This window comes from Salvelinus fontinalis, chromosome 10 (assembly GCF_029448725.1).
Source record: "Salvelinus fontinalis isolate EN_2023a chromosome 10, ASM2944872v1, whole genome shotgun sequence".
Lineage (NCBI taxonomy): Eukaryota > Metazoa > Chordata > Actinopteri > Salmoniformes > Salmonidae > Salvelinus > Salvelinus fontinalis.
The window spans coordinates 47,926,332-47,953,051 of NC_074674.1; the positions used below are offsets into that span (position 1 = coordinate 47,926,332).

The following is a 26,720-nucleotide window of genomic DNA, read 5'->3' on the forward strand; positions in this document are numbered from 1 at the left end:
ATCTGGCCCTCAAACCATCATGGTCACCTAATAATCCCCAGTTTACAATTGGCTCATTCATCCCCCTCCTCTCCCCTGTAACAATTCCCCAGGTCGTTGCTGCAAATGAGAACGTGTTCTCAGTCAACTTACCTGGTAAAATAATGGTAAAATAAATAAAAAATAAATAAATAAATGTCATTAGCAAATAACCCACTAGCTATATATTTGTGAGGTCTATTTAAGATAAGGTCTATTAATGTAGATTTTTGGGGGTCTTTTGGATTAGGACAGGTAGGTATAGTTATTAGTTGAGTAAGATTTAGTTCTTTACAAAAGTCTTTTCATTTAAACGATAATGGCATCAGCCGGTCCAGATTGAGATCTCCGATAATCAATAATTCAGAGTTTACATAATTAGACATTAACTCAAACAATTTGCTTAGAGCAGATACCGGAGCTGAGGGTTGGCGATAAACTCCCGCTGGCGTTAATAGTGCATTATGAACAAGGACCACAAATAGAACTAAGCATTCATACTGTTTCGGGAACAGATGTTGAAATGGACACAGTGACATCTAGGTTGCATTTAACATTTATGGCAATACCCCCACCTCTAGCCACTCTGTCTGCTCTGTAGACATTATACCCAGCTAACAGAACATCTGAGTCTACCTCTAGCCACTCTGTCTGCTCTGTAGACATTATACCCAGCTAACAGAACATCTGAGTCTACCTCTACCCACTCTGTCTGCTCTGTAGACATTATACCCAGCTAACAGAACATCTGAGTCTACCTCTACCCACTCTGTCTGCTCTGTAGACATTATACCCAGCTAACAGAACATCTGAGTCTACCTCTACCCACTCTGCTCTGTAGACATTATACCCAGCTAACAGAACATCTGAGTCTAACTCTACCCACTCTGCTCTGTAGACATTATACCCAGCTAACAGAACATCTGAGTCTACCTCTACCCACTCTGTCTGCTCTGTAGACATTATACCCAGCTAACAGAACATCTGAGTCTACCTCTACCCACTCTGCTCTGTAGACATTATACCCAGCTAACAGAACATCTGAGTCTACCTCTACCCACTCTGCTCTGTAGACATTATACCCAGCTAACAGAACATCTGAGTCTACCTCTACCCACTCTGTCTGCTCTGTAGACATTATACCCAGCTAACAGAACATCTGAGTCTACCTCTACCCACTCTGTCTGCTCTGTAGACATTATACCCAGCTAACAGAACATCTGAGTCTACCTCTACCCACTCTGTCTGCTCTGTAGACATTATACCCAGCTAACAGAACATCTGAGTCTACCTCTACCCACTCTGCTCTGTAGACATTATACCCAGCTAACAGAACATCTGAGTCTACCTCTACCCACTCTGTCTGCTCTGTAGACATTATACCCAGCTAACAGAACATCTGAGTCTACCTCTACCCACTCTGTCTGCTCTGTAGACATTATACCCAGCTAACAGAACATCTGAGTCTACCTCTACCCACTCTATCTGCTCTGTAGACATTATACCCAGCTAACAGAACATCTGAGTCTAACTCTACCCACTCTGTCTGCTCTGTAGACATTATACCCAGCTAACAGAACATCTGAGTCTACCTCTACCCACTCTGCTCTGTAGACATTATACCCAGCTAACAGAACATCTGAGTCTACCTCTACCCACTCTGCTCTGTAGACATTATACCCAGCTAACAGAACATCTGAGTCTACCTCTACCCACTCTGCTCTGTAGACATTGTACCCAGCTAACAGAACATCTGAGTCTACCTCTACCCACTCTGTCTGCTCTGTAGACATTATACCCAGCTAACAGAACATCTGAGTCTACCTCTACCCACTCTGCTCTGTAGACATTATACCCAGCTAACAGAACATCTGAGTCTACCTCTACCCACTCTGTCTGCTCTGTAGACATTACACCCAGCTAACAGAACATTTGAGTCTACCTCTACCCACTCTGTCTGCTCTGTAGATATTATACCCAGCTAACAGAACATCTGAGTCTACCTCTACCCATTCTGCTCTGTAGACATTATACCCAGCTAACAGAACATATGAGTCTACCTCTACCCACTCTGCTCTGTAGACATTATACCCAGCTAACAGAACATCTGAGTCTACCTCTACCCACTCTGTCTGCTCTGTAGACATTATACCCAGCTAACAGAACATCTGAGTCTACCTCTACCCACTCTGTCTGCTCTGTAGACATTATACCCAGCTAACAGAACATCTGAGTCTACCTCTACCCACTCTGTCTGCTCTGTAGACATTATACCCAGCTAACAGAACATCTGAGTCTACCTCTACCCACTCTGTCTGCTCTGTAGACATTATACCCAGCTAACAGAACATCTGAGTCTACCTCTACCCACTCTGTCTGCTCTGTAGACATTATACCCAGCTAACAGAACATCTGAGTCTACCTCTACCCACTCTGCTCTGTAGACATTATACCCAGCTAACAGAACATCTGAGTCTACCTCTACCCACTCTGCTCTGTAGACATTATACCCAGCTAACAGAACATCTGAGTCTACCTCTACCCACTCTGTCTGCTCTGTAGACATTATACCCAGCTAACAGAACATCTGAGTCTACCTCTACCCACTCTGTCTGCTCTGTAGACATTATACCCAGCTAACAGAACATCTGAGTCTACCTCTACCCACTCTGCTCTGTAGACATTATACCCAGCTAACAGAACATCTGAGTCTACCTCTACCCACTCTGCTCTGTAGACATTATACCCAGCTAACAGAACATCTGAGTCTACCTCTACCCACTCTGCTCTGTAGACATTATACCCAGCTAACAGAACATCTGAGTCTACCTCTACCCACTCTGTCTGCTCTGTAGACATTATACCCAGCTAACAGAACATCTGAGTCTACCTCTAACCACTCTGCTCTGTAGACATTTTACCCAGCTAACAGAACATCTGAGTCTACCTCTACCCACTCTGCTCTGTAGACATTACACCCAGCTAACAGAACATCTGAGTCTACCTCTACCCACTCTGCTCTGTAGACATTATACCCAGCTAACAGAACATCTGAGTCTACCTCTACCCACTCTGTCTGCTCTGTAGACATTATACCCAGCTAACAGAACATCTGAGTCTACCTCTACCCACTCTGTCTGCTCTGTAGACATTATACCCAGCTAACAGAACATCTGAGTCTACCTCTACCCACTCTGTCTGCTCTGTAGACATTATACCAAGCTAACAGAACATCTGAGTCTACCTCTACCCACTCTGTCTGCTCTGTAGACATTATACCCAGCTAACAGAACATCTGAGTCTACCTCTACCCACTCTGTCTGCTCTGTAGACATTATACCCAGCTAACAGAACATCTGAGTCTACCTCTACCCACTCTGCTCTGTAGACATTATACCCAGCTAACAGAACATCTGAGTCTACCTCTACCCACTCTGCTCTGTAGACATTATACCCAGCTAACAGAACATCTGAGTCTACCTCTACCCACTCTGCTCTGTAGACATTATACCCAGCTAACAGAACATCTGAGTCTACCTCTACCCACTCTGTCTGCTCTGTAGACATTATACCCAGCTAACAGAACATCTGAGTCTACCTCTACCCACTCTGTCTGCTCTGTAGACATTATACCCAGCTAACAGAACATCTGAGTCTACCTCTACCCACTCTGTCTGCTCTGTAGACATTATACCCAGCTAACAGAACATCTGAGTCTACCTCTACCCACTCTGTCTGCTCTGTAGACATTATACCCAGCTAACAGAACATCTGAGTCTACCTCTACCCACTCTGCTCTGTAGACATTATACCCAGCTAACAGAACATCTGAGTCTACCTCTACCCACTCTGTCTGCTCTGTAGACATTATACCCAGCTAACAGAACATCTGAGTCTACCTCTACCCACTCTGTCTGCTCTGTAGACATTATACCCAGCTAACAGAACATCTGAGTCTACCTCTACCCACTCTGTCTGCTCTGTCGACATTATACCCAGCTAACAGAACATCTGAGTCTACCTTTACCCACTCTGCTCTGTAGACATTATACCCAGCTAACAGAACATCTGAGTCTACCTCTACCCACTCTGTCTGCTCTGTAGACATTATACCCAGCTAACAGAACATCTGAGTCTACCTCTACCCACTCTGTCTGCTCTGTAGACATTATACCCAGCTAACAGAACATCTGAGTCTACCTCTACCCACTCTGTCTGCTCTGTAGACATTATACCCAGCTAACAGAACATCTGAGTCTACCTCTACCCACTCTGTCTGCTCTGTAGACATTATACCCAGCTAACAGAACATCTGAGTCTACCTCTACCCACTCTGTCTGCTCTGTAGACATTATACCCAGCTAACAGAACATCTGAGTCTACCTCTACCCACTCTGTCTGCTCTGTAGACATTATACCCAGCTAACAGAACATCTGAGTCTACCTCTACCCACTCTGTCTGCTCTGTAGACATTACACCCAGCTAACAGAACATCTGAGTCTACCTCTACCCACTCTGCTCTGTAGACATTATACCCAGCTAACAGAACATCTGAGTCTACCTCTACCCACTCTGTCTGCTCTGTAGACATTATACCCAGCTAACAGAACATCTGAGTCTACCTCTACCCACTCTGTCTGCTCTGTAGACATTATACCCAGCTAACAGAACATCTGAGTCTACCTCTACCCACTCTGTCTGCTCTGTAGATATTATACCCAGCTAACAGAACATCTGAGTCTACCTCTACCCACTCTATCTGCTCTGTAGACATTATACCCAGCTAACAGAACATCTGAGTCTAACTCTACCCACTCTGTCTGCTCTGTAGACATTATACCCAGCTAACAGAACATCTGAGTCTACCTCTACCCACTCTGTCTGCTCTGTAGACATTATACCCAGCTAACAGAACATCTGAGTCTACCTCTACCCACTCTGTCTGCTCTGTAGACATTATACCCAGCTAACAGAACATCTGAGTCTAACTCTACCCACTCTGTCTGCTCTGTAGACATTATACCCAGCTAACAGAACATCTGAGTCTACCTCTACCCACTCTGTCTGCTCTGTAGACATTATACCCAGCTAACAGAACATCTGAGTCTACCTCTACCCACTCTGTCTGCTCTGTAGACATTATACCCAGCTAACAGAACATCTGAGTCTACCTCTACCCACTCTGCTCTGTAGACATTATACCCAGCTAACAGAACATCTGAGTCTACCTCTACCCACTCTGTCTGCTCTGTAGACATTATACCCAGCTAACAGAACATCTGAGTCTACCTCTACCCACTCTGTCTGCTCTGTAGACATTATACCCAGCTAACAGAACATCTGAGTCTACCTCTACCCACTCTATCTGCTCTGTAGACATTATACCCAGCTAACAGAACATCTGAGTCTAACTCTACCCACTCTGTCTGCTCTGTAGACATTATACCCAGCTAACAGAACATCTGAGTCTACCTCTACCCACTCTGCTCTGTAGACATTATACCCAGCTAACAGAACATCTGAGTCTACCTCTACCCACTCTGCTCTGTAGACATTATACCCAGCTAACAGAACATCTGAGTCTACCTCTACCCACTCTGCTCTGTAGACATTATACCCAGCTAACAGAACATCTGAGTCTACCTCTACCCACTCTGTCTGCTCTGTAGACATTATACCCAGCTAACAGAACATCTGAGTCTACCTCTACCCACTCTGCTCTGTAGACATTATACCCAGCTAACAGAACATCTGAGTCTACCTCTACCCACTCTGTCTGCTCTGTAGACATTACACCCAGCTAACAGAACATTTGAGTCTACCTCTACCCACTCTGTCTGCTCTGTAGATATTATACCCAGCTAACAGAACATCTGAGTCTACCTCTACTAATTCTGCTCTGTAAACATTATACCCAGCTAACAGAACATCTGAGTCTACCTATACCCACTCTGCTCTGTAGACATTATACCCAGCTAACAGAACATCTGAGTCTACCTCTACCCACTCTGTCTGCTCTGTAGACATTATACCCAGCTAACAGAACATCTGAGTCTACCTCTACCCACTCTGTCTGCTCTGTAGACATTATACCCAGCTAACAGAACATCTGAGTCTACCTCTACCCACTCTGTCTGCTCTGTAGACATTATACCCAGCTAACAGAACATCTGAGTCTACCTCTACCCACTCTGTCTGCTCTGTAGACATTATACCCAGCTAACAGAACATCTGAGTCTACCTCTACCCACTCTGTCTGCTCTGTAGACATTATACCCAGCTAACAGAACATCTGAGTCTACCTCTACCCACTCTGCTCTGTAGACATTATACCCAGCTAACAGAACATCTGAGTCTACCTCTACCCACTCTGCTCTGTAGACATTATACCCAGCTAACAGAACATCTGAGTCTACCTCTACCCACTCTGTCTGCTCTGTAGACATTATACCCAGCTAACAGAACATCTGAGTCTACCTCTACCCACTCTGTCTGCTCTGTAGACATTATACCCAGCTAACAGAACATCTGAGTCTACCTCTACCCACTCTGCTCTGTAGACATTATACCCAGCTAACAGAACATCTGAGTCTACCTCTACCCACTCTGCTCTGTAGACATTATACCCAGCTAACAGAACATCTGAGTCTACCTCTACCCACTCTGCTCTGTAGACATTATACCCAGCTAACAGAACATCTGAGTCTACCTCTACCCACTCTGTCTGCTCTGTAGACATTATACCCAGCTAACAGAACATCTGAGTCTACCTCTAACCACTCTGCTCTGTAGACATTATACCCAGCTAACAGAACATCTGAGTCTACCTCTACCCACTCTGCTCTGTAGACATTACACCCAGCTAACAGAACATCTGAGTCTACCTCTACCCACTCTGCTCTGTAGACATTATACCCAGCTAACAGAACATCTGAGTCTACCTCTACCCACTCTGTCTGCTCTGTAGACATTATACCCAGCTAACAGAACATCTGAGTCTACCTCTACCCACTCTGTCTGCTCTGTAGACATTATACCCAGCTAACAGAACATCTGAGTCTACCTCTACCCACTCTGTCTGCTCTGTAGACATTATACCAAGCTAACAGAACATCTGAGTCTACCTCTACCCACTCTGTCTGCTCTGTAGACATTATACCCAGCTAACAGAACATCTGAGTCTACCTCTACCCACTCTGTCTGCTCTGTAGACATTATACCCAGCTAACAGAACATCTGAGTCTACCTCTACCCACTCTGCTCTGTAGACATTATACCCAGCTAACAGAACATCTGAGTCTACCTCTACCCACTCTGCTCTGTAGACATTATACCCAGCTAACAGAACATCTGAGTCTACCTCTACCCACTCTGCTCTGTAGACATTATACCCAGCTAACAGAACATCTGAGTCTACCTCTACCCACTCTGTCTGCTCTGTAGACATTATACCCAGCTAACAGAACATCTGAGTCTACCTCTACCCACTCTGTCTGCTCTGTAGACATTATACCCAGCTAACAGAACATCTGAGTCTACCTCTACCCACTCTGTCTGCTCTGTAGACATTATACCCAGCTAACAGAACATCTGAGTCTACCTCTACCCACTCTGTCTGCTCTGTAGACATTATACCCAGCTAACAGAACATCTGAGTCTACCTCTACCCACTCTGCTCTGTAGACATTATACCCAGCTAACAGAACATCTGAGTCTACCTCTACCCACTCTGTCTGCTCTGTAGACATTATACCCAGCTAACAGAACATCTGAGTCTACCTCTACCCACTCTGTCTGCTCTGTAGACATTATACCCAGCTAACAGAACATCTGAGTCTACCTCTACCCACTCTGTCTGCTCTGTCGACATTATACCCAGCTAACAGAACATCTGAGTCTACCTTTACCCACTCTGCTCTGTAGACATTATACCCAGCTAACAGAACATCTGAGTCTACCTCTACCCACTCTGTCTGCTCTGTAGACATTATACCCAGCTAACAGAACATCTGAGTCTACCTCTACCCACTCTGTCTGCTCTGTAGACATTATACCCAGCTAACAGAACATCTGAGTCTACCTCTACCCACTCTGTCTGCTCTGTAGACATTATACCCAGCTAACAGAACATCTGAGTCTACCTCTACCCACTCTGTCTGCTCTGTAGACATTATACCCAGCTAACAGAACATCTGAGTCTACCTCTACCCACTCTGTCTGCTCTGTAGACATTATACCCAGCTAACAGAACATCTGAGTCTACCTCTACCCACTCTGTCTGCTCTGTAGACATTATACCCAGCTAACAGAACATCTGAGTCTACCTCTACCCACTCTGTCTGCTCTGTAGACATTACACCCAGCTAACAGAACATCTGAGTCTACCTCTACCCACTCTGCTCTGTAGACATTATACCCAGCTAACAGAACATCTGAGTCTACCTCTACCCACTCTGTCTGCTCTGTAGACATTATACCCAGCTAACAGAACATCTGAGTCTACCTCTACCCACTCTGTCTGCTCTGTAGACATTATACCCAGCTAACAGAACATCTGAGTCTACCTCTACCCACTCTGTCTGCTCTGTAGATATTATACCCAGCTAACAGAACATCTGAGTCTACCTCTACCCACTCTATCTGCTCTGTAGACATTATACCCAGCTAACAGAACATCTGAGTCTAACTCTACCCACTCTGTCTGCTCTGTAGACATTATACCCAGCTAACAGAACATCTGAGTCTACCTCTACCCACTCTGTCTGCTCTGTAGACATTATACCCAGCTAACAGAACATCTGAGTCTACCTCTACCCACTCTGTCTGCTCTGTAGACATTATACCCAGCTAACAGAACATCTGAGTCTACCTCTACCCACTCTGTCTGCTCTGTAGACATTATACCCAGCTAACAGAACATCTGAGTCTACCTCTACCCACTCTGTCTGCTCTGTAGACATTATACCCAGCTAACAGAACATCTGAGTCTACCTCTACCCACTCTGTCTGCTCTGTAGACATTATACCCAGCTAACAGAACATCTGAGTCTACCTCTACCCACTCTGTCTGCTCTGTAGACATTATACCCAGCTAACAGAACATCTGAGTCTTCCTCTACCCACTCTGCTCTGTAGACATTATACCCAGCTAACAGAACATCTGAGTCTACCTCTACCCACTCTGCTCTGTAGACATTATACCCAGCTAACAAAACATCTGAGTCTACCTCTACCCACTCTGCTCTGTAGACATTATACCCAGCTAACAGAACATCTGAGTCTACCTCTACCCACTCTGTCTGCTCTGTAGACATTATACCCAGCTAACAGAACATCTGAGTCTACCTCTACCCACTCTGCTCTGTAGACATTATACCCAGCTAACAGAACATCTGAGTCTACCTCTACCCACTCTGTCTGCTCTGTAGACATTATACCCAGCTAACAGAACATCAGAGTCTACCTTTACCCACTCTGTCTGCTCTGTAGACATTATACCCAGCTAACAGAACATCTGAGTCTACCTCAACCCACTCTGCTCTGTAGACATTATACCCAGCTAACAGAACATCTGAGTCTACCTCTACCCACTCTGTCTGCTCTGTAGACATTATACCCAGCTAACAGAACATCTGAGTCTACCTCTACCCACTCTGTCTGCTCTGTAGACATTATACCCAGCTAACAGAACATCTGAGTCTACCTCTACCCACTCTGTCTGCTCTGTAGACATTATACCCAGCTAACAGAACATCTGAGTCTACCTCTACCCACTCTGCTCTGTAGACATTATACCCAGCTAACAGAACATCTGAGTCTACCTCTACCCACTCTGTCTGCTCTGTAGACATTATACCCAGCTAACAGAACATCTGAGTCTACCTCTACCCACTCTGTCTGCTCTGTAGACATTATACCCAGCTAACAGAACATCTGAGTCTACCTCTACCCACTCTGCTCTGTAGACATTATACCCAGCTAACAGAACATCTGAGTCTACCTCTACCCACTCTGCTCTGTAGACATTATACCCAGCTAACAGAACATCTGAGTCTACCTCTACCCACTCTGTCTGCTCTGTAGACATTATACCCAGCTAACAGAACATCTGAGTCTACCTCTACCCACTCTGCTCTGTAGACATTATACCCAGCTAACAGAACATCTGAGTCTGGAACAGAGACACAGAGACAGGATTCAGATATAATCATTATGTCAGCATGTGATTGTGAGACCAGTATTTCAATCAAATCTAGCCTTTCGATCAAGCTTCTAGCATTCAAATGAATAATTCCTAGGCCACTATTTCGAGAGCTCATATCAGATGGAGTATTCAAGGTAATATTAGATGAGTGACGCTTCCTCGTGTAGCTACTGACAGGCCTGAGTTGGATGGAGATGAGATTACTTCTAACAATACCCCTCTGCCTGTACGAGGAAGTGGAAACAGTACCTTGACAATAGTGGAACAATAACATAAAGTCCATCTGAAGTTTCATCCATGTTAGCAGCACCTGTAGAGCTGTTTAAAGCTATGGGGGGAGCAATGAGTATAGTCTGATGGGGAATCGACCAATTCAGAGTATCAACCCCCATGGCTATATATTGTCTGGGATTAGAACCAATATATAAAACACCTGGCTGGATTAGAACCAATATATAAAACACCTGACTGGGATTAAAACCAATATATAAAACACCTGGCTGGGATTAGAACCAATATATAAAACACCTGGCTGGATTAGAACCAATATATAAAACACCAGGCTGGATTAGAACCAATATATAAAACACCTGGCTGGGATTAGAACCAATATATAAAACACCTGGCTGGATTAGAACCAATATACAAAACACCTGGCTGGATTAGAACCAATATATAAAACACCAGGCTGGATTAGAACCAATATATAAAACACCTGGCTGGATTAGAACCAATATATAAAACACCAGGCTGGATTAGAACCAATATATAAAACACCTGGCTGGATTAGAACCAATATATAAAACACCAGGCTGGATTAGAACCAATATATAAAACACCTGGCTGGATTAGACCCAATATATAAAAAACCTGTATGGGATTAGAGCCAATATATTTAACACACACCTGACTGGTATTAGAGCCAATATATAAAACACCTGTATGGGATTAGATCCAATTTATTTAACACACACCTGACTGGTATTAAAACCAATATATAAAACACCTGACTGGGATTAGAACCAATTCAGAAATTTGTAGGGAAGATAGAAAACATATGTTCATACAACAGACAAATAAAGGCCTAGACTCAATCAGTTCCAGCGCTAATCTGCGATAATGATGACTGCATTGCTTCTGTTTAGGCGCTGTCGGAGGTGTAACTGTGTTGGTGCTGTCAAATCATTGACCGGCTGCTCTTCTTATTGTCATGAAACCTCACTTGTCCTTAAATCTGAAAAAAATCCTACAAAATTGTATTTGTAACATGCGCTGAATACAATGAAATGCTTATCCTTACCAACCCTTACCTTAATGCTATCTACCTTACAAGCCTTTAACCAACAATGCAGTTTTAAGAAAATAGAGTTCAAAAAATATTTTCGAAATAAACTAAGGTTTAAAAAGTAACACAATAAAATAACAATACGGAGGCTATATACAGGGGTTACTGGTACCCAATCAATGTGAGGGGGGTACAGGTAAGTTGAGGTAATATGTTCATATAGATAGGGGTAAAGTGACTATGCATAGATAATTAACAGCGAGTAGGGTTAGTGTTAAAACAAAGGGTGGGTTGTCAATGCAAATAGTCCGGTGGCCATTTTATTAATTGTTCAGTAGTCTTTTGGAGGTAGAAGCTGTTAAGGAGTCTTTTGGACCTAGACTTGGCGCTCCGGTACCGCTTGCCGTGCGGTAGCAGAGAGAACAGTCTATGACTTGGGTGACTGGAGTTTTTGACCATTTTTTGGGCCTTCCTCTGACTCCACCTAGTATAGAGGTCCTGGATTGCAGGAAGCTTGGCCCCCTAGAGTCGTACGCACTACCCTCTGTAATGCATTAAGGTTGGATGCCGAGCAGTTGTCATACCAGTCTGTGATGCAACCAGTCAGGATGCTCTCAATGGTGCAGCTGTAGAGCTTTTTGAGGATCTGAGGACCCATGCCAAATCTTTTCAGTCTCCTGGGGGAATAGGCATTGTCGTGCCCTCTTCACGACTGTCTTGGTGTTTTTGGACCATGATAGTTTGTTGGTGATGTGGACAACAAGGAACGGAAAGCTCTCGATTCGCTCCACTACAGCCCCGTCGATGAGAATGGGGGTGTGTTCCGCCCTACTTTTCCTGTAGTCCACGATCAGATCCTTTGTATTGCTCACATTGAGGGAGAGGTTGTTGTCCTGGCACCACACTTCCAGAACTCTGATCTCCTCCCTATAGGCTGTCTCATCATTATCGTGATCAGGCCTACCACCGTTGTGTCGTTAGCAAACTTAATGATGGTGTTGGAGTTGTGCTTGGCCACGCAGCCGTGGGTGAACAGGGAGTACAGGAGGGGAATAAGCACGCACCCCTGAGGGGCCCCTGTGTTGAGGATCAGCATGGCAGATGTGTTGTTGCCTGTTGTTGCCTACCCTTACCACCTGGGGCGGCCCATCAGGACATCCAGGATCCAGTTGCAGAAGGAGGTGTTTAGTCCCAGGGTCCTTAGCTTAGTAATGAGCTTTGAGCACACTATGGTGTTGAACACTGAGCTGTAATCAATGTACAGCATCCTCACATAGGTCTTCCTTTCGTCCAGGTGAGAAAGGGCAGTGTGGAGTGCAATCGAAATTACGTAATCTGTGGACCTGTTGGGGTGGTATGCGAATTGGAGTGGGTCTAGGGCCTCCAGGATGATGGTGTTGATGTGTGCATTGACAAGCCTTTCAAAGCACTTCATGGCTACCGACGTAAGTGCTATGGGCGGTAATCATTTAGGAAGGTTACCTTCAAGTTCTTAGGCACAGGGACTATGGTGGTCCGCTTGAAACAAGTAGGTATTACAGACTCAGTCAGGGAGAGGTTAAAAAAGTCAGTGAAGACACTTGCCAGTTGGTCTGCACATGCTCTGAGTACACGTCCTGGTGTTGCGTCTGGCCCCGCGGCCTTGTGAATGTTGACCTGTTTAAATGTCTTGCTCACATCGGCTACGGAGAGCCTGATCACACAGTCGTCTGGAATAGTTTGCAAGCCCTGCCATATCCAATGAGCGTCAGAGCTGGTGTGGTAGGATTCAATCTTAGTCCTGTATTGACACATTGTCTGTTTGATGGTTAATCTGAGGGCATTGTTGTAAGCGTCTGGACTATTGTCCTGCTCCTTGAAAGCGGTAGCTCTAAATCAAATCAAATCAAAGTTTTTTTGTCATGTGTGCTGAATACAACCGGTGTAGACCTTACAGTGAAATACTGAATACAGCAGGTGTAGACCTTACAGTGAAATGCTGAATACAACAGGTGTAGTAGACCTTACAGTGAAATGCTGAATACAACAGGTGTAGACCTTACAGTGAAATGCTTACTTACAGGCTCTAACCAATAGTGTGGAGAAAAAGGTATGTTTGTGTGTAGGTAAGTAAAGAAATAAAACAACAGTTAAAAGACATTTGAAAATAAGAGTAGCGAGGCTATATACAGACACAGGTTAGTCAGGCTTATTGAGGTAGTATGTACATGTGGGTATGGTTAAAGTGACTATGCATATTTGATGAACAGAGTAGCAGTAGCGTAAAAAGAGGGGTTGGCGGGTGGTGGGACACAATGCAGATAGCCCGATTAGCCAATGTGCGGGAGCACTGGTTGGTCGGGCCAATTGATGTAGTATGTACATGAATGTATAGTTAAAGTGACTATGCATATAAGATAAACAGAGAGTAGCATCAGCGTAAAAGAGGGGTTGGGGGGGGGGGGGTACACAATGAAAATAGTCCGGGTAACCAATTGGTAACCTGTTCAGGAGTCTTATGGCTTGGGGGTAACACTGTTGAGAAGCCTTTTTGTCCTAGACTTGGCACTCTGGTACCGCTTGCCATGTGGTAGTAGAGAGCACAATCTATGACTGGGGTGGCTGGGGTCTTTGACAATTTTTAGGGCCTTCCTCTGACACCGCCTGGTGTAGAGGTCCTGGATGGCAGGCAGCTTTGCACCAGTGATGTACTGGGCCGAACGCACTAACCTCTGTAGTGCCTTGCGGTCGGAGGCCGAGCAATTGCAGTACCAGGCAGTGATGCAACCGGTCAGGATGCTCTCAATGTTGTAGCTGTAGAACCTTTTGAGGATCTCAGGACCCATGCCAAATCTTTTTAGTGTCCTGAGGGGGAATAGGCTTTGTCCTATCCTCTTCACGACTGTCTTGGTGTGTTTGGACCATTCTAGTTTGTTGTTGATGTGGACACCAAGGAATTTGAATCTCTCAACCTGCTCCACTACATCCCTGTCGATGAGAATGGGGACGTGCTCGGTGCTCCTTTTCCTGTAGTCCACAATCATCTCCTTAGTCTTGGTTACGTTGAGGGATAGGTTGTTATTCTGGCACCACCCGGCCAGTTCTCTGACTTCCTCCCTATAGGCTGTCTCGTCGTTGTCGGTGATCAAGCCTACCACTGTTGTGTCATCAGCAAACTTAATGATGGTGTTGGAGTCGTGCCTGGCCATGCAGTCGTGGGTAAACAGGGAGTACAGGAGGGGACTGAGCACGCACCCCTGGGGAGCTCCAGTGTTCAGGATCAGCGTGGCAGATGTGTTGCTACCTACCCTCACCACCTGGGGGCGGCCCGTCAGAATGCCCAGGATCCAGTTGCAGAGGGAGGTGTTTAGTCCCAGGTTCCTTAGCTTAGTGATGAGCTTTGAGGGTACTATGGTGTTGAACGCTGAGCTATAGTCAATGAATAGCATTCTCACATAGGTGCTCCTTTTGTCCAGGTGGGAGAGGGCAGTGTGGAGTGCATTAGAGATTGCATCATCTGTGGATCTGTTTGGGCGGTATGCAAATTGGAGTGGGTCTAGGGTTTCTGGGATAATGGTGTTGATGTGAGCCATTACCAGCCTTTCAAAGCGCTTCATGGCTATTGACGTGAGTGCTACGGGTCTGTAGTCACTTAGGCAGGTTGCCGTTGTGTTCATGGGCACAGGGACTATGGTGGTCTGCTTGAAGCATGTTGGTATTACAGACTCAGTCAGGGACATGTTGAAAATGTCAGTGAAGACACCTGCCATATGGTCAGCACATGCCCGGAGCACACGTCCTGGTAATCCGTCTGGCCCCGCAGCCTTGTGTATGTTGACCTGTTTAAAGGTCTTACTCACGTCGGCTACGGAGATCGTGATCACACAGTCGTCCGGAACAGCCGAAGCTCTCATGCATGCCTCAGTGTTGCTTGCCTCGAAGCGAGCATAGAAGTGATTTAGCTCGTCTGGTACGCTCGTGTCACTGGGCAGCTCTCGGCTGTTATTCCCTTTGTAGTCTGTAATAGTTTGCAAGCCCTGCTACATCCGACGAGCGTCGGAGCCGGTGTAGTATGATTCAATCTTAGCACTGTATTGACGCTTTTCCTGTTTGATGGTTCGTCACAGGGCATAGCGGGATTTCTTGTAAGCTTCCAGGTTAGAGTCCAGCACCTTGAAAGCGGCAGCTCTACCTTTTAGCTCAGTGCGAATGTTGCCTGTAATCCATGGCTTCTTGTTGGGGTATGTACGTACAGTCACTGTGGGGACGACATCCTCAATGCACCTATTGACAAAGCCAGTGACTGATGTGGTGTATTCCTCAATGCCATCGGAAGAATCACGGAACATGTTCCAGTCTGTGATAGCGAAACAGTCCTGTAGTTTAGCATCTGCTTCATCTGACCATGTTTTTATAGACCGAGTCACTGGTGCTTCCTGCTTTAGTTTTTGCTTGTAAGCAGGAATCAGGAGGATAGAGTTGTGGTCGGATTTACCAAACGGAGGGCGAGGGAGAGCTTTGTATGCGTCTCTGTGTGTGGAGTACAGGTGATCTAAAAAAAAAATCCCTCTGGTTGCACATTTAACATGTTGATAGAGATTTGGTAGAACTGATTTAAGTTTCTCTGCATTAAAGTCTCCGGCCACTAGGAGCGTCGCCTCTGGGTGAGTGGTTTCCTGTTTGCTTATTTCCTTATACAGCTGACTGAGTGCGGTCTTAGTGCCAGTCTTAGTGCTCTGTCTGTGGTGGTAAATAAACAGCCACAAAAAGTATGGCTGAGAACTCTCTAGGCAAGTATTGTAGCCTGCAATTTATCACAATATTCTCTACTTCAGGCCAGGGTCACATGGGGGAGATGCGTTGTGCCATGAGTTGTTGCTTAATTCTTTTTTTTGAAACCAGGTTTGCTGTTCACTTGCGCTATATAAGATAGAAGGGAGTTCCATGCACTCATGGCTCTGTATAACACTATATGTTTGCTTGAATTTGTTCTGGACCTGGGGACTGAAAATTATGGGAGCCACGTGCTGATTTGAAAAGGTCCAACGCAATTACACCTCCAACATCGGCTAAATAGAACATGTAAAAACTGTATGCAGTGGTCGGTTATCATGAGCGGAACTGCAAGCAACTGATTCAATCTAGCCAAAGATGAACTGATTCAATCTAGCCAAAGATGAACTGATTCAATCTAGCCAAAGATGAACTGATTCAATCTAGCCAAAGATGAACTGATTCAATCTAGCCAAAGATGTTCATGTTAAATACTGAACAAATAAGATAATCATAAAATATAATGATTCATGATTGAGTGTGTGTGTTTGTATGTGTGTGTTAAGGCATACCTGTTGTTGTAGAACCAGACATATTGACTGGGAGGGTTGGACTGGGCCTGGCAGAGCAGAGAGACTGTCTGTCTCTCCTGAGCAGAGTATCCTCTGTCTGTTATACTGTAGGGAGTCACATCTATCTGGGGAATATCAGGACCGACTGGGGAGAGGACACACACACACTATGTTAAACACACACACACACTACGTTACAAACACTATGTTACCTACACAACTAAAACCTGTGGGCTCTCCTTCACCGCAGCCAATGTGAGCAAAACATTTAAACGTGTTAACCCTCGCAAGGCTGCCGGCCCAGACGGCATCCCTAGCTGCGTCCTCAGAGCATGCGCAGACCAGCTGGCTGGTGTGTTTACGGACATATTCAATCAATCTTTATTCCAGTCTGCTGTTCCCACATGCTTCAAGAGGGCCACCATTGTTCCTGTTCTCAAGAAGCTAAGGTAACTGAGCTAAACGACTATTGCTCCGTAGCACTCACTTCCGTCATCATGAAGTGCTTTGAGAGACTAGTCAAGGATCATATCACCTCCACCCTACCTGACACCCTAGACCCACTCCAATTTGCTTACCACCCCAAAAGGTCCACAGGCGACACAATCACAATCACACTGCAGACTGCCCTAACCCATCTGGACAAGAGGAATACCTATGTAAGAATGCTATGTAAGAATGCTGTTCATCAATTACAGCTCAGCATTTAACACCATAGTACCCTCCAAACTCGCAATTAAGCTCAAGACCCTGGGTCTCAACCCCACCCTGTGTAACCGTGTCGTGGACTTTCTGACGGGCCGCCCCCAGGTGGTGAGGGTAGGTAACAACATCGCCACCCCGCTGATCCTCAACACTGGAGCCCCACAAGGGTGCGTTCTCATTCCTCCCCTGTACTCCCTGTTCACCCATGACTGCGTGGCCATGTACGCCTCCAACTCAATCATCAAGTTTGCAGACGACACTACAGTGGTGGGCTTGATTACCAACAACGACGAGACGGCCTACAGGAAGGAGGTGAGGGCCCTCGGAGTGTGGTGAAAATAACCTCACACTCAACGTCAACAAACAAAGGAGATCATTGTGGACTTCAGGAAACAGCAGAGGGTGCACCCCCCTATCCACATCGACGGGATAGTAGTGGCGAAGGTGGAACGTTTTAATTTCCTCGGCGTACACATCACGGACAAACTGAAATGGTCCACACACACACACAGCATGGTGAAGAAAGAGCAGCAGCGCCTCTTCAACCTCAGGAGGCTGAAGAAATGTGTCTTGTCACTGAAAACACTCACAAACTTTTACAGATGCAGATGTATCACCGCCTGGTACGGCAACTGCTCCGCCCACAACCGCTAGGCTTTCCAGAGGGTTAGTGAGGTCTGCACAACACATCACCGGGAACAAACTACCTGCCCTCCAGGACACCTACACCACCCGATGTCACAGGAAGGCCAAAAAGATCATTAAGGACAACAACCACCCGAGCCACTGCCTGTTCACCCCGCTATCATCCAGAAGGTGAGGTCAGTGCAGGTGCATCAAAGCAGGGACCGAGAGACTGAGAAACAGTCTATCTCCAGGCCATCAAACTTCTATCTCCAGGCCATCAGACTGTTAAACAGCCACCATTAACATTGAGTGGCTGCTGCCAACATACTGACTCAAATCTCTAGCCACTTCAATAATAAAAATTGGATGTAATTAATGTGTCTCTAGTCACTTTAAACAATGCCACTTTATATAATATTTACATACCCTACATTACTCATCTCATATGTTTATACTGTACTCTATACCATCTACTGCATCTTGCCATCTTTATGTAATACATGTATCACTAGCCACTTTAAACTATGCCACTTTATATAATGTTTACATACTCTACATTACTCATCTCATATGTTTATACTGTACTCTATACCATCTACTGCATCTTGCCATCTTTATGTAATACATGTATCACTAGTCACTTTAAACAATGCCACTTTATATAATATTTACATACCCTACATTACTCATCTCATATGTTTATACTGTACTCTATATCATCTACTGCATCTTGCCTGTGCTGTTCGGCCATCGCTCATCATATATTTATATGTACATACTCTTATTCACTCCATCACACTTGTGTGAATAAAGTAGTTGTTGTGAAGTTGCTAGATTACTTGTTAGATATTACTGCACGGTCGGAACTAGAAGCAAAAGCATTTCGCTACACTCACATTAGCATCTGCTAACCATGTGTATGTGACCAATAACATTTAATTTGATTTGAAACACACACTATGTTACAAACGCACACTACATTACACACAGATGGATTGGAAGTTAGGGTACAGCGTTAGGGGTACTTGTAGTGTTTAGGGTGTAGTGTTTAGTGTGTAGTGTGTATACTAACAGATGATGTCCAGCCAGATGCGGTCAGACCGTTCCTGGTTGACCTGGTTCCGGGCCACACAACGATACCAGCCTGTGTGGTTACGGTTGACTTCTGTCATGTTGAACATGCTGCTGTTGCCCTGGGAGACGGTGCTGACCAATCCGCTGTGTGTCTCATGCTCCCACATGAAGAAAAGTGGCTCAGTTCCGTTCTCCAGGCCGCAGCGCAGCCACACCAAAGATCCCTCCGCCGGGGACGCATCACTCAGCAGAATATAGGGTTTACTGACCGGGACTACACACACACACACACACACACACACACACACACACACACACACACCACACACACACACACACACACACACACACACACACACACACACACACACACACACACACAAACACACCATGTAGTAGAAGAAGTAACAGTAGTAGTAGTAGTAGTCAATGGTGGAAAAAGTACTCAATTCCCATACTTGAGTAAAAGTAAAGATACCTTAATAGAAAATAACTAAAGTAAAAGTGAAAGTCACCCAAGAAAATAATACTTGAGTAAAAGTCTAAAAGCATTTGGTTTTAAATATATATATATATATATATATATATATATATATATATATATATAAAGTATCAAAAGTAAATGTAGTTGCTACATTTAGTTACTACATTTAGACAGGGTCACAATCCAACGGTCACAATTTAACCCTCAGACATTTTACAAACAAAGCATTTGTGTTTAGTGAGTCCGCCAGATCAGAGAGAGCAGGGATGACCAGGGATGTTCTCTTGATGTGTGTGTGTGAATTGGAAAATGTTCTGTCCTGCTAAGCATTCAAAATGTAAGAAGTACTTTTGGGTGTGAGGGAAAACATATTGAGTAAAAGTGCATACTTTTCTCTAGGAATGTAGTGAAGTAAAAGTAAAGGTTGTCAAAAATATAAACAGTAAAGTAAAGTACAGATACCAAGTACTTTACACTTTACACACTTTACACCACTGGTATTAGAAGTAGTAACAGTAGTATTTGTAGTAGTAGTAGTAGTAGTTGTAGTAGTAGTAAAATTAGTAGTTGTTGGTGTAGCAGCAGTAGTACTATTAGTACTAGTAGTAGCAGTAATAGTAACAGTAGTAACAGCAGTAGTAGTAGTAGTAGTAGCTGTAATAGTATTAGTAGCAGAAAAAGTATTAGTAGTAGTTGTAATAGTAGCAATAGTAGCAGTATTAATAGTACTACTAGTACTAGTAGTAGCAGTACAAGTAGTAATTTGAGTAGTAGTTGTAGTAGTAGCATCAGTAGTAGTAGTAGCTGCAATAGTAACAGTAGTAGTAGTTGTAGTAGCAGTAGTAGTCATAGCAGAAGCAGTAGTAGTAGTTGCCACAGTAGTCGCAGTTATTAGAATTCATAACATAAGTAGTAGTTGCGGTAGCAGTAGTTGTGGTAGCAGCAGCAGTAGTAGTTGGTGTAGCAGCAGTAGTACTAATAGTAGTACTAATAGTAGTATTTCTAATAGTGGTAGTAGCACACACACATTCACACCATGTAGTAGTAGTAGTAGTAGTAGTAGTAGTAGTAGTAGTAGAAGCAGCAGCAATAGTAGTTGTGATTGTTGTAGTAACAGTTGTAGTAGTAATAGTAATAGTAGTTGTTGTACTACTAGTAATAGTAGTAGTGGTAGTAGTAGTAGCAACAGCAACATTAGTTTCAGTAGTAATTGCATTGGTGTAGTTGTAGTATTAGTAGCAGTCGTAGAAGTAGCAGCATCATCAGTAGTAGTAGTAGTATTAGTGATAGTTGAAGTAATTGTAGTAATAATATTCATAGCTGTAGCAGTAGTAACAGCAGGAGCTGTATTTGGTGTAGCAGCAGTAGTAGTTGCCACAGTAGTAGCAGTTATCAGTAGTAGCAGTAGTAATAGTATTCATAGCATAAGTAGTAGTAGCGGCAGCAGCAGTAGTACGTATAGTAATATTTCTAGTAGTGATAGTAGCAGTACTGCTGCTACCACTACTACTACTGCTACTACATCTACTACTACTGCTACAGCTGCTACTACTAATGCTTCTACCGCTACAAATAATTATGCTACGAATAATAATACTACAACTGCTACTACTGTGACAACTACTACTACTGATACTACTATTACTGATACTACAACTACTACTTTACCTCTGCTGCTACTCCTACAACTACTATTACTACTCTACTGCTATTACTACTACTACTAATACCACTTCTGCTACTAATACTAATACTACTTCAACTACTACTAATACTATGCTACCTCAACTACTAAAAGTACACAGAGAGCTAATATTAATGACATGCATGTCAATCTCTCATGGCTCAAAGTGAAAAAGAGATAGACTTCGTCACTATTAGTTATTTTAAGAGGTGTTGACAAGCTGAATGTACCGAGCTGTCTGTTTGAACTACTGGCACACAGCGGGAACACCCATACATACCCCACAGACATGCCACCAGAGGTCTCTTCACAGTCCCCAAGTCCAGAACAAACTGTGGGAGGTGCACAGTACTACATAGAGCCATGACTACATGGAACTCTATTCGACATCAGGTAACTCATGCAAGAAGTAGAATCAGATTTTAAAAAACAGGTAAACATACATCTTATGGAACAACAGGAACTGTAAAGAGACACAAACAAAGGTACAGACACATGCATACGCAAATATTGGGAAATTGTTATAGTAGCTGTTGTAGAGAAGTAGTAGTAATAGTAGTAGCAGAAACAATAGTAGTCATCGTTGTTGTCGTAGCAGCAGCAATAGTAGAATTAGTAGTAGTAGTAGAAGTGGCTGTAGTAGTACCAGTAGTAGCAGTAGCATTACTAGCAGTAGTAGTATTAGTAGTAATAGTAGTAGTAGTAGTAGTAGTAGTAGTGGCTGTAGCAGTACCATTAGTAGGAGTAGCATTACTAGCAGTAGTAATATTAGTAGTAATAGGAGTAGTAGTAGTAGTAGTAGTAGAAGTAGTAGTAGTGGATGTAGTAGTACCAGTAGTAGCAGTAGCATTACAAGCAGTAGTAGTATTATAAGTAATAGTAGTAGTAGTAGTAGTAGTAGTAGTAGTAGTAGTAGTAGTAGTAGTAGTAGTAGTGGCTGTAGTAGTACCATTAGTAGCAGTAGCATTACTAGCAGTAGTAGTATTAGTAGTAATAGTAGTAGTAGTAGTAGTAGTAGTAGTAGTAGTAGTAGTGGCTGTAGTAGTACCAGTAGTAGCAGTAGCATTACTAGCAGTAGTAGTATTAGTAGTAATAGTAGTAGTAGTAGTAGTAGTAGTAGTAGTAGTAGTAGTAGTAGTAGTAGTAGTAGTAGTAGTGGCTGTAGTAGTACCAGTAGTAGCAGTATCATTACTAGCAGTAGTAGTATTAGTAGTAGTAGTAGTAGTAGTAGTAGTAGAAGTAGTGGCTGTAGTAGTACCAGTAGTATCAGTAGCATTACTAGCAGTGGTAGTACTAGTAGTAATAGTAGTAGTAGTAGTAGTAGTAGTAGAAGTGGTGGCTGTAGTAGTACCAGTAGTAGCAGTAGCATTACTAGCAATAGTAGTATTAGTAGTACTAGTAGTAGTAGTAGTGGCTGTAGTAGTACCAGTAGTAGCAGTAGCATTACTAGCAGTAGTAGTATTAGTAGTAATAGTAGTATCAGTAGTATTAGTAGTAGTAGTGGTAGAAGTGACTGTAGTAGTACCAGTAGTAGCATTAGCATTACTAGCAGTAGTAGTAGTAGTAGTAGTAGTAGTAGTAGTAGTAGTAGTGGATGTAGTAGTACCAGTAGTAGCAGTAGCATTACAAGCAGTAGTAGTATTATAAGTAATAGTAGTAGTAGTAGTAGTAGTAGTAGTAGTAGTAGTAGTAGTAGTGGCTGTAGTAGTACCATTAGTATCAGTAGCATTACTAGCAGTAGTAGTATTAGTAGTAATAGTAGTAGTAGTAGTAGTAGTAGTAGTAGTAGTAGTAGTAGTAGTAGTGGCTGTAGTAGTACCAGTAGTAGCAGTAGCATTACTAGCAGTAGTAGTATTAGTAGTAATAGTAGTAATAGTAGTAGTAGTAGTAGTAGTAGTAGTAGTAGTAGTAGTAGTAGTAGTAGTAGTAGTAGTAGTGGCTGTAGTAGTACCAGTAGTAGCAGTATCATTACTAGCAGTAGTAGTATTAGTAGTAATAGTAGTAGTAGTAGTAGTAGTAGTAGTAGTAGTAGTAGTAGTAGTAGTGGCTGTAGTAGTAGTGGCTGTAGTAGTACCAGTAGTAGCAGTATCATTACTAGCAGTAGTATTATTAGTAGTAATAGTAGTAATAGTAGTAGTAGTAGTAGTAGTAGTAGTAGTAGTAGTAGTAGTAGTAGTAGTAGTAGTAGTGGCTGTAGTAGTACCAGTAGTATCAGTAGCATTACTAGCAGTGGTAGTATTAGTAGTAATAGTAGTAGTAGTAGTAGTAGTAGTAGAAGTGGTGGCTGTAGTAGTACCAGTAGTAGCAGTAGCATTACTAGCAGTAGTAGTATTAGTAGTACTAGTAGTAGTAGTAGTTGCTGTAGTAGTACCAGTAGTAGCAGTAGCATTACTAGCAGTAGTAGTAATAGTAGTATCAGTATTGTTAGTAGTAGTAGTGGTAGAAGTGACTGTAGTAGTACCAGTAGTAGCATTAGCATTACTAGCAGTAGTAGTAGTAGTAGTAGTGGCTGTAGTAGTACCAGTAGTAGCAGTAGCATTACTAACAGTAGTAGTATTAGTAGTAATATTAGTAGTTGCAGTAGTAAAAGTAGTAGAAGTAGTAAAGTAATAGTAGTATTAGTAGCGGTAGTAGTAGTGGTAGCAGTTGTAATAGTAGTAGTAGTAATAGCAGTAGTCCTGGTAATAGTGGCAGTGGTAGTAGAAGCAATGGAAGTAGCAGCAGCAGCAGTAGTAGTAGTAGTAGTAGTAGTAGTAGTAGAAGTATTATTATTATTATTATTATTAATAGTAGCAGTAGTAGTAGTAGTAGTAGTAGTAGTATTATCACAAGTAGCAGTAGTATTGGTATACGTAGTTGTAGCAGTAGTGTAGTAGTAAGTTTTAACAGTAGTAGTAGTAATATCACTAGTAGCAGTATTAGTGGTAGTAGTAGTAGTAGTAGTAGTACCAGCAGTAGTTTAGTAATAGTTGTAGTGGTAGTAGTACTACTAGCCGTTGTAGTTGTAGTAGTTGTATTAGCAGTAGTGCAGTAGTAGCATTAGTACTTGCACATGATCATCTGATGATTTATCACTCCAGTGTTAATCTGCTAAATTGTAATTATTCAATGTATTGCCTACCTCATGCCTTTTGCACACATTGTATGTAGATTCTCTTTTTTTCTACCATGTTATTGACTTGTTTATTGTTTACTCCATGTGTAACTCTGTGTTGTTGTCTGTTCACACTGCTATGCTTTATCTTGGCCAGGTCACAGTTGCAAATGAGAACTTGTTTTCAACTAGCCTACCTGGTTAAATAAAGGTGAAATATTATTATTTTATTTTTTTAAGTAGCAGTAGTAGTAGTAGTAGTAGCAGCAGTAGTTGTAGTAGGAATAGTAGTAGTAGCAGCAGTAGATTAGTAGTAGTAGTAATAACAGCAGCAGAGGTAGCAGTAACATCAGCAGTAGTTGTAGTAACCGCAGTAGTAGTATTAGTAGTAGTAGCAATAGTAGTATAAAAGTTGCAGCAAAAGTAGTATCAGTAGTAACGTTTGAGTATTAGTAGTGGTAGAATCAGCAGTAGTAGTAGTAGCAGTAGCAGTTGTACTAGTAGCAGCAACAGCACTATTAGTAGTACTACTAGTAGTAGTAGTAGTTTTAGCAGTAGTAGTAGCAGTTGTAGTAGCAGCAGTAGTTGCACTAGGAGTAGTAGTAGCAGCAGCCATAGTGTATTTGTAGTAGTAGTATTAGTATAAGAAGTTGTCGTATTAGTATTAGTACCAGTAGAAGTAGAAGCAGCAGCATCAGTAGTAATAGTAGTAGTAGTAGTAGAAGCAGTAGTAAAAGTAGTAGTAAAGTTGTAGTAATAGTAGCAGTAGTAGTAGTAATAGTAGTAGTAGTAGTAGTCCTGGTAATAGTAGCAGTTGTAGTAGAAGCAGTAGTAAAAATCGTAGTGGTAGTAGAAGCAATGGAAGTAGCAGCAGTAGTAGTAGTGGTAGTAGTAGAAGTAGAAGTATTAGTATTATTATTATTAATAGTAGCAGCAGCAGTAGTAGTAGTGGTGGTAGTAGTAGTAGTAGTATTATCACAAGTAGCAGTAGTATTGGTAGACGTAGTTGTAGCAGTAGTGTAGTAGACGTTTTAGCAGTAGTAGTAGTAATATCACTGGTAGCAGTATTAGTGTTAGTAGTAGTAGCAGCAGTAGTGTAGTAATAGTTGTAGTGGTAGTAGTACTAGTAGCAGTTGTAGTGTATGTAGTTGTAGTAGTTGTATTAGCAGTAGTGCAGTAGTAGTTGTAGCATTAGTAGCAGTAGTAGTAGTAGTAGTAGTAGTATCATCAGCAGTAGTTGTAGTAGGAGTAGTAGTAGTAGCAGCAGTAGATTATTATTAGTAGTAATAACAGCAGCAGAGGTAGCAGTAACAACAGCAGTAGTTGTAGTAACCGCAGTAGTAGTATTAGTAGTAGTAGTAATAGTAGTAGAAAAGTTGCAGCAAAAGTAGTAGCAGTAGTACAGTTTGAATATTAGTGTTAGTAGTGGTAGCAGTAGCAGTTGTACTAGTAGCAGCAACAGCACTATTAGTAGTATTAATAGTAGTAGTTTTAGCAGTAGTAGTAGCAGTAGTAGTAGTAGGAGTAGTAGTAGCAGTAGTAGTAGCAGCAGTAGTTGCAGTAGGAGTTGTAGTAGCAGCAGCAGTAGTGTAGTTATAGTATTAGTATTAGTATAAGAAGTTGTAGTTGTAGTAGTAGTAGTTGTAGTAGTGTAGTTGTAGTATTAGTACCAGCAGAAGTAGAAGCAGCAGCATAAGTAGTAAAATTAGCAGTAGAAGTATAAATATCATTAGTAGAGGTAGTAGTGGTAGTAGCAGTAGTAGCAGTAGTGTAGTAGTGGTAGTAGTTGTAGTAGAAGTTGTAGTGGTAGTTGTGGTAGCAAAAGTGTAATAGTAGTGTAGTAGTAGTTATAGCAGTAGTAGCAGTAGTAGTAGTAGCAGCAGCAACAGCAGTAGTAAAAGTAGTGGTAGTAGTAGAAGTAGAAGCAGCAGCATCAGTAGTACCGGTGGTAGTGGTATTCGTAGTAGTAGTAAGTAATGCAGTAGTTTTTGTAGCAGTATTACTAGTAGTAGCAGTTGTAGTAGTTGTGGTAGCAATAGTGTCGTAGTAGTGTAGTAGTAGTTGTAGCAGTAGTAGTAGCAGTGGTAGCAGCAGTAGTAGTAGTAGTAGTAGCAGTAGTAGTAGTAGAAGTAGTAGTTAAAGTAGTTGAAGTAGCAACAGTAATTGTAGTAACAGCAGTAGGACTAGTAATAATAGTAGTAGTAGTAGTAGTAGTAGTAG

The 26,720-nt window shown here is 42.9% G+C and overlaps 1 protein-coding gene across 1 annotated transcript in view; it reads right to left on the reverse strand.

Annotated features, from left to right (window-relative positions):
* Positions 1-26,720, reverse strand: part of LOC129863319 (V-set and immunoglobulin domain-containing protein 10-like 2) — a 142,136-nt gene that overhangs the window by 74,061 nt on the left and 41,355 nt on the right. Inside the window, exons 4-5 of the mRNA XM_055935209.1 lie at positions 19,237-19,512; positions 16,833-16,977 (exon numbers count right to left, since the gene is read on the reverse strand). Coding sequence (XP_055791184.1) covers positions 16,833-16,977; positions 19,237-19,512 — 421 coding nt within the window. The remainder of the gene's footprint in view (positions 1-16,832; positions 16,978-19,236; positions 19,513-26,720) is intronic.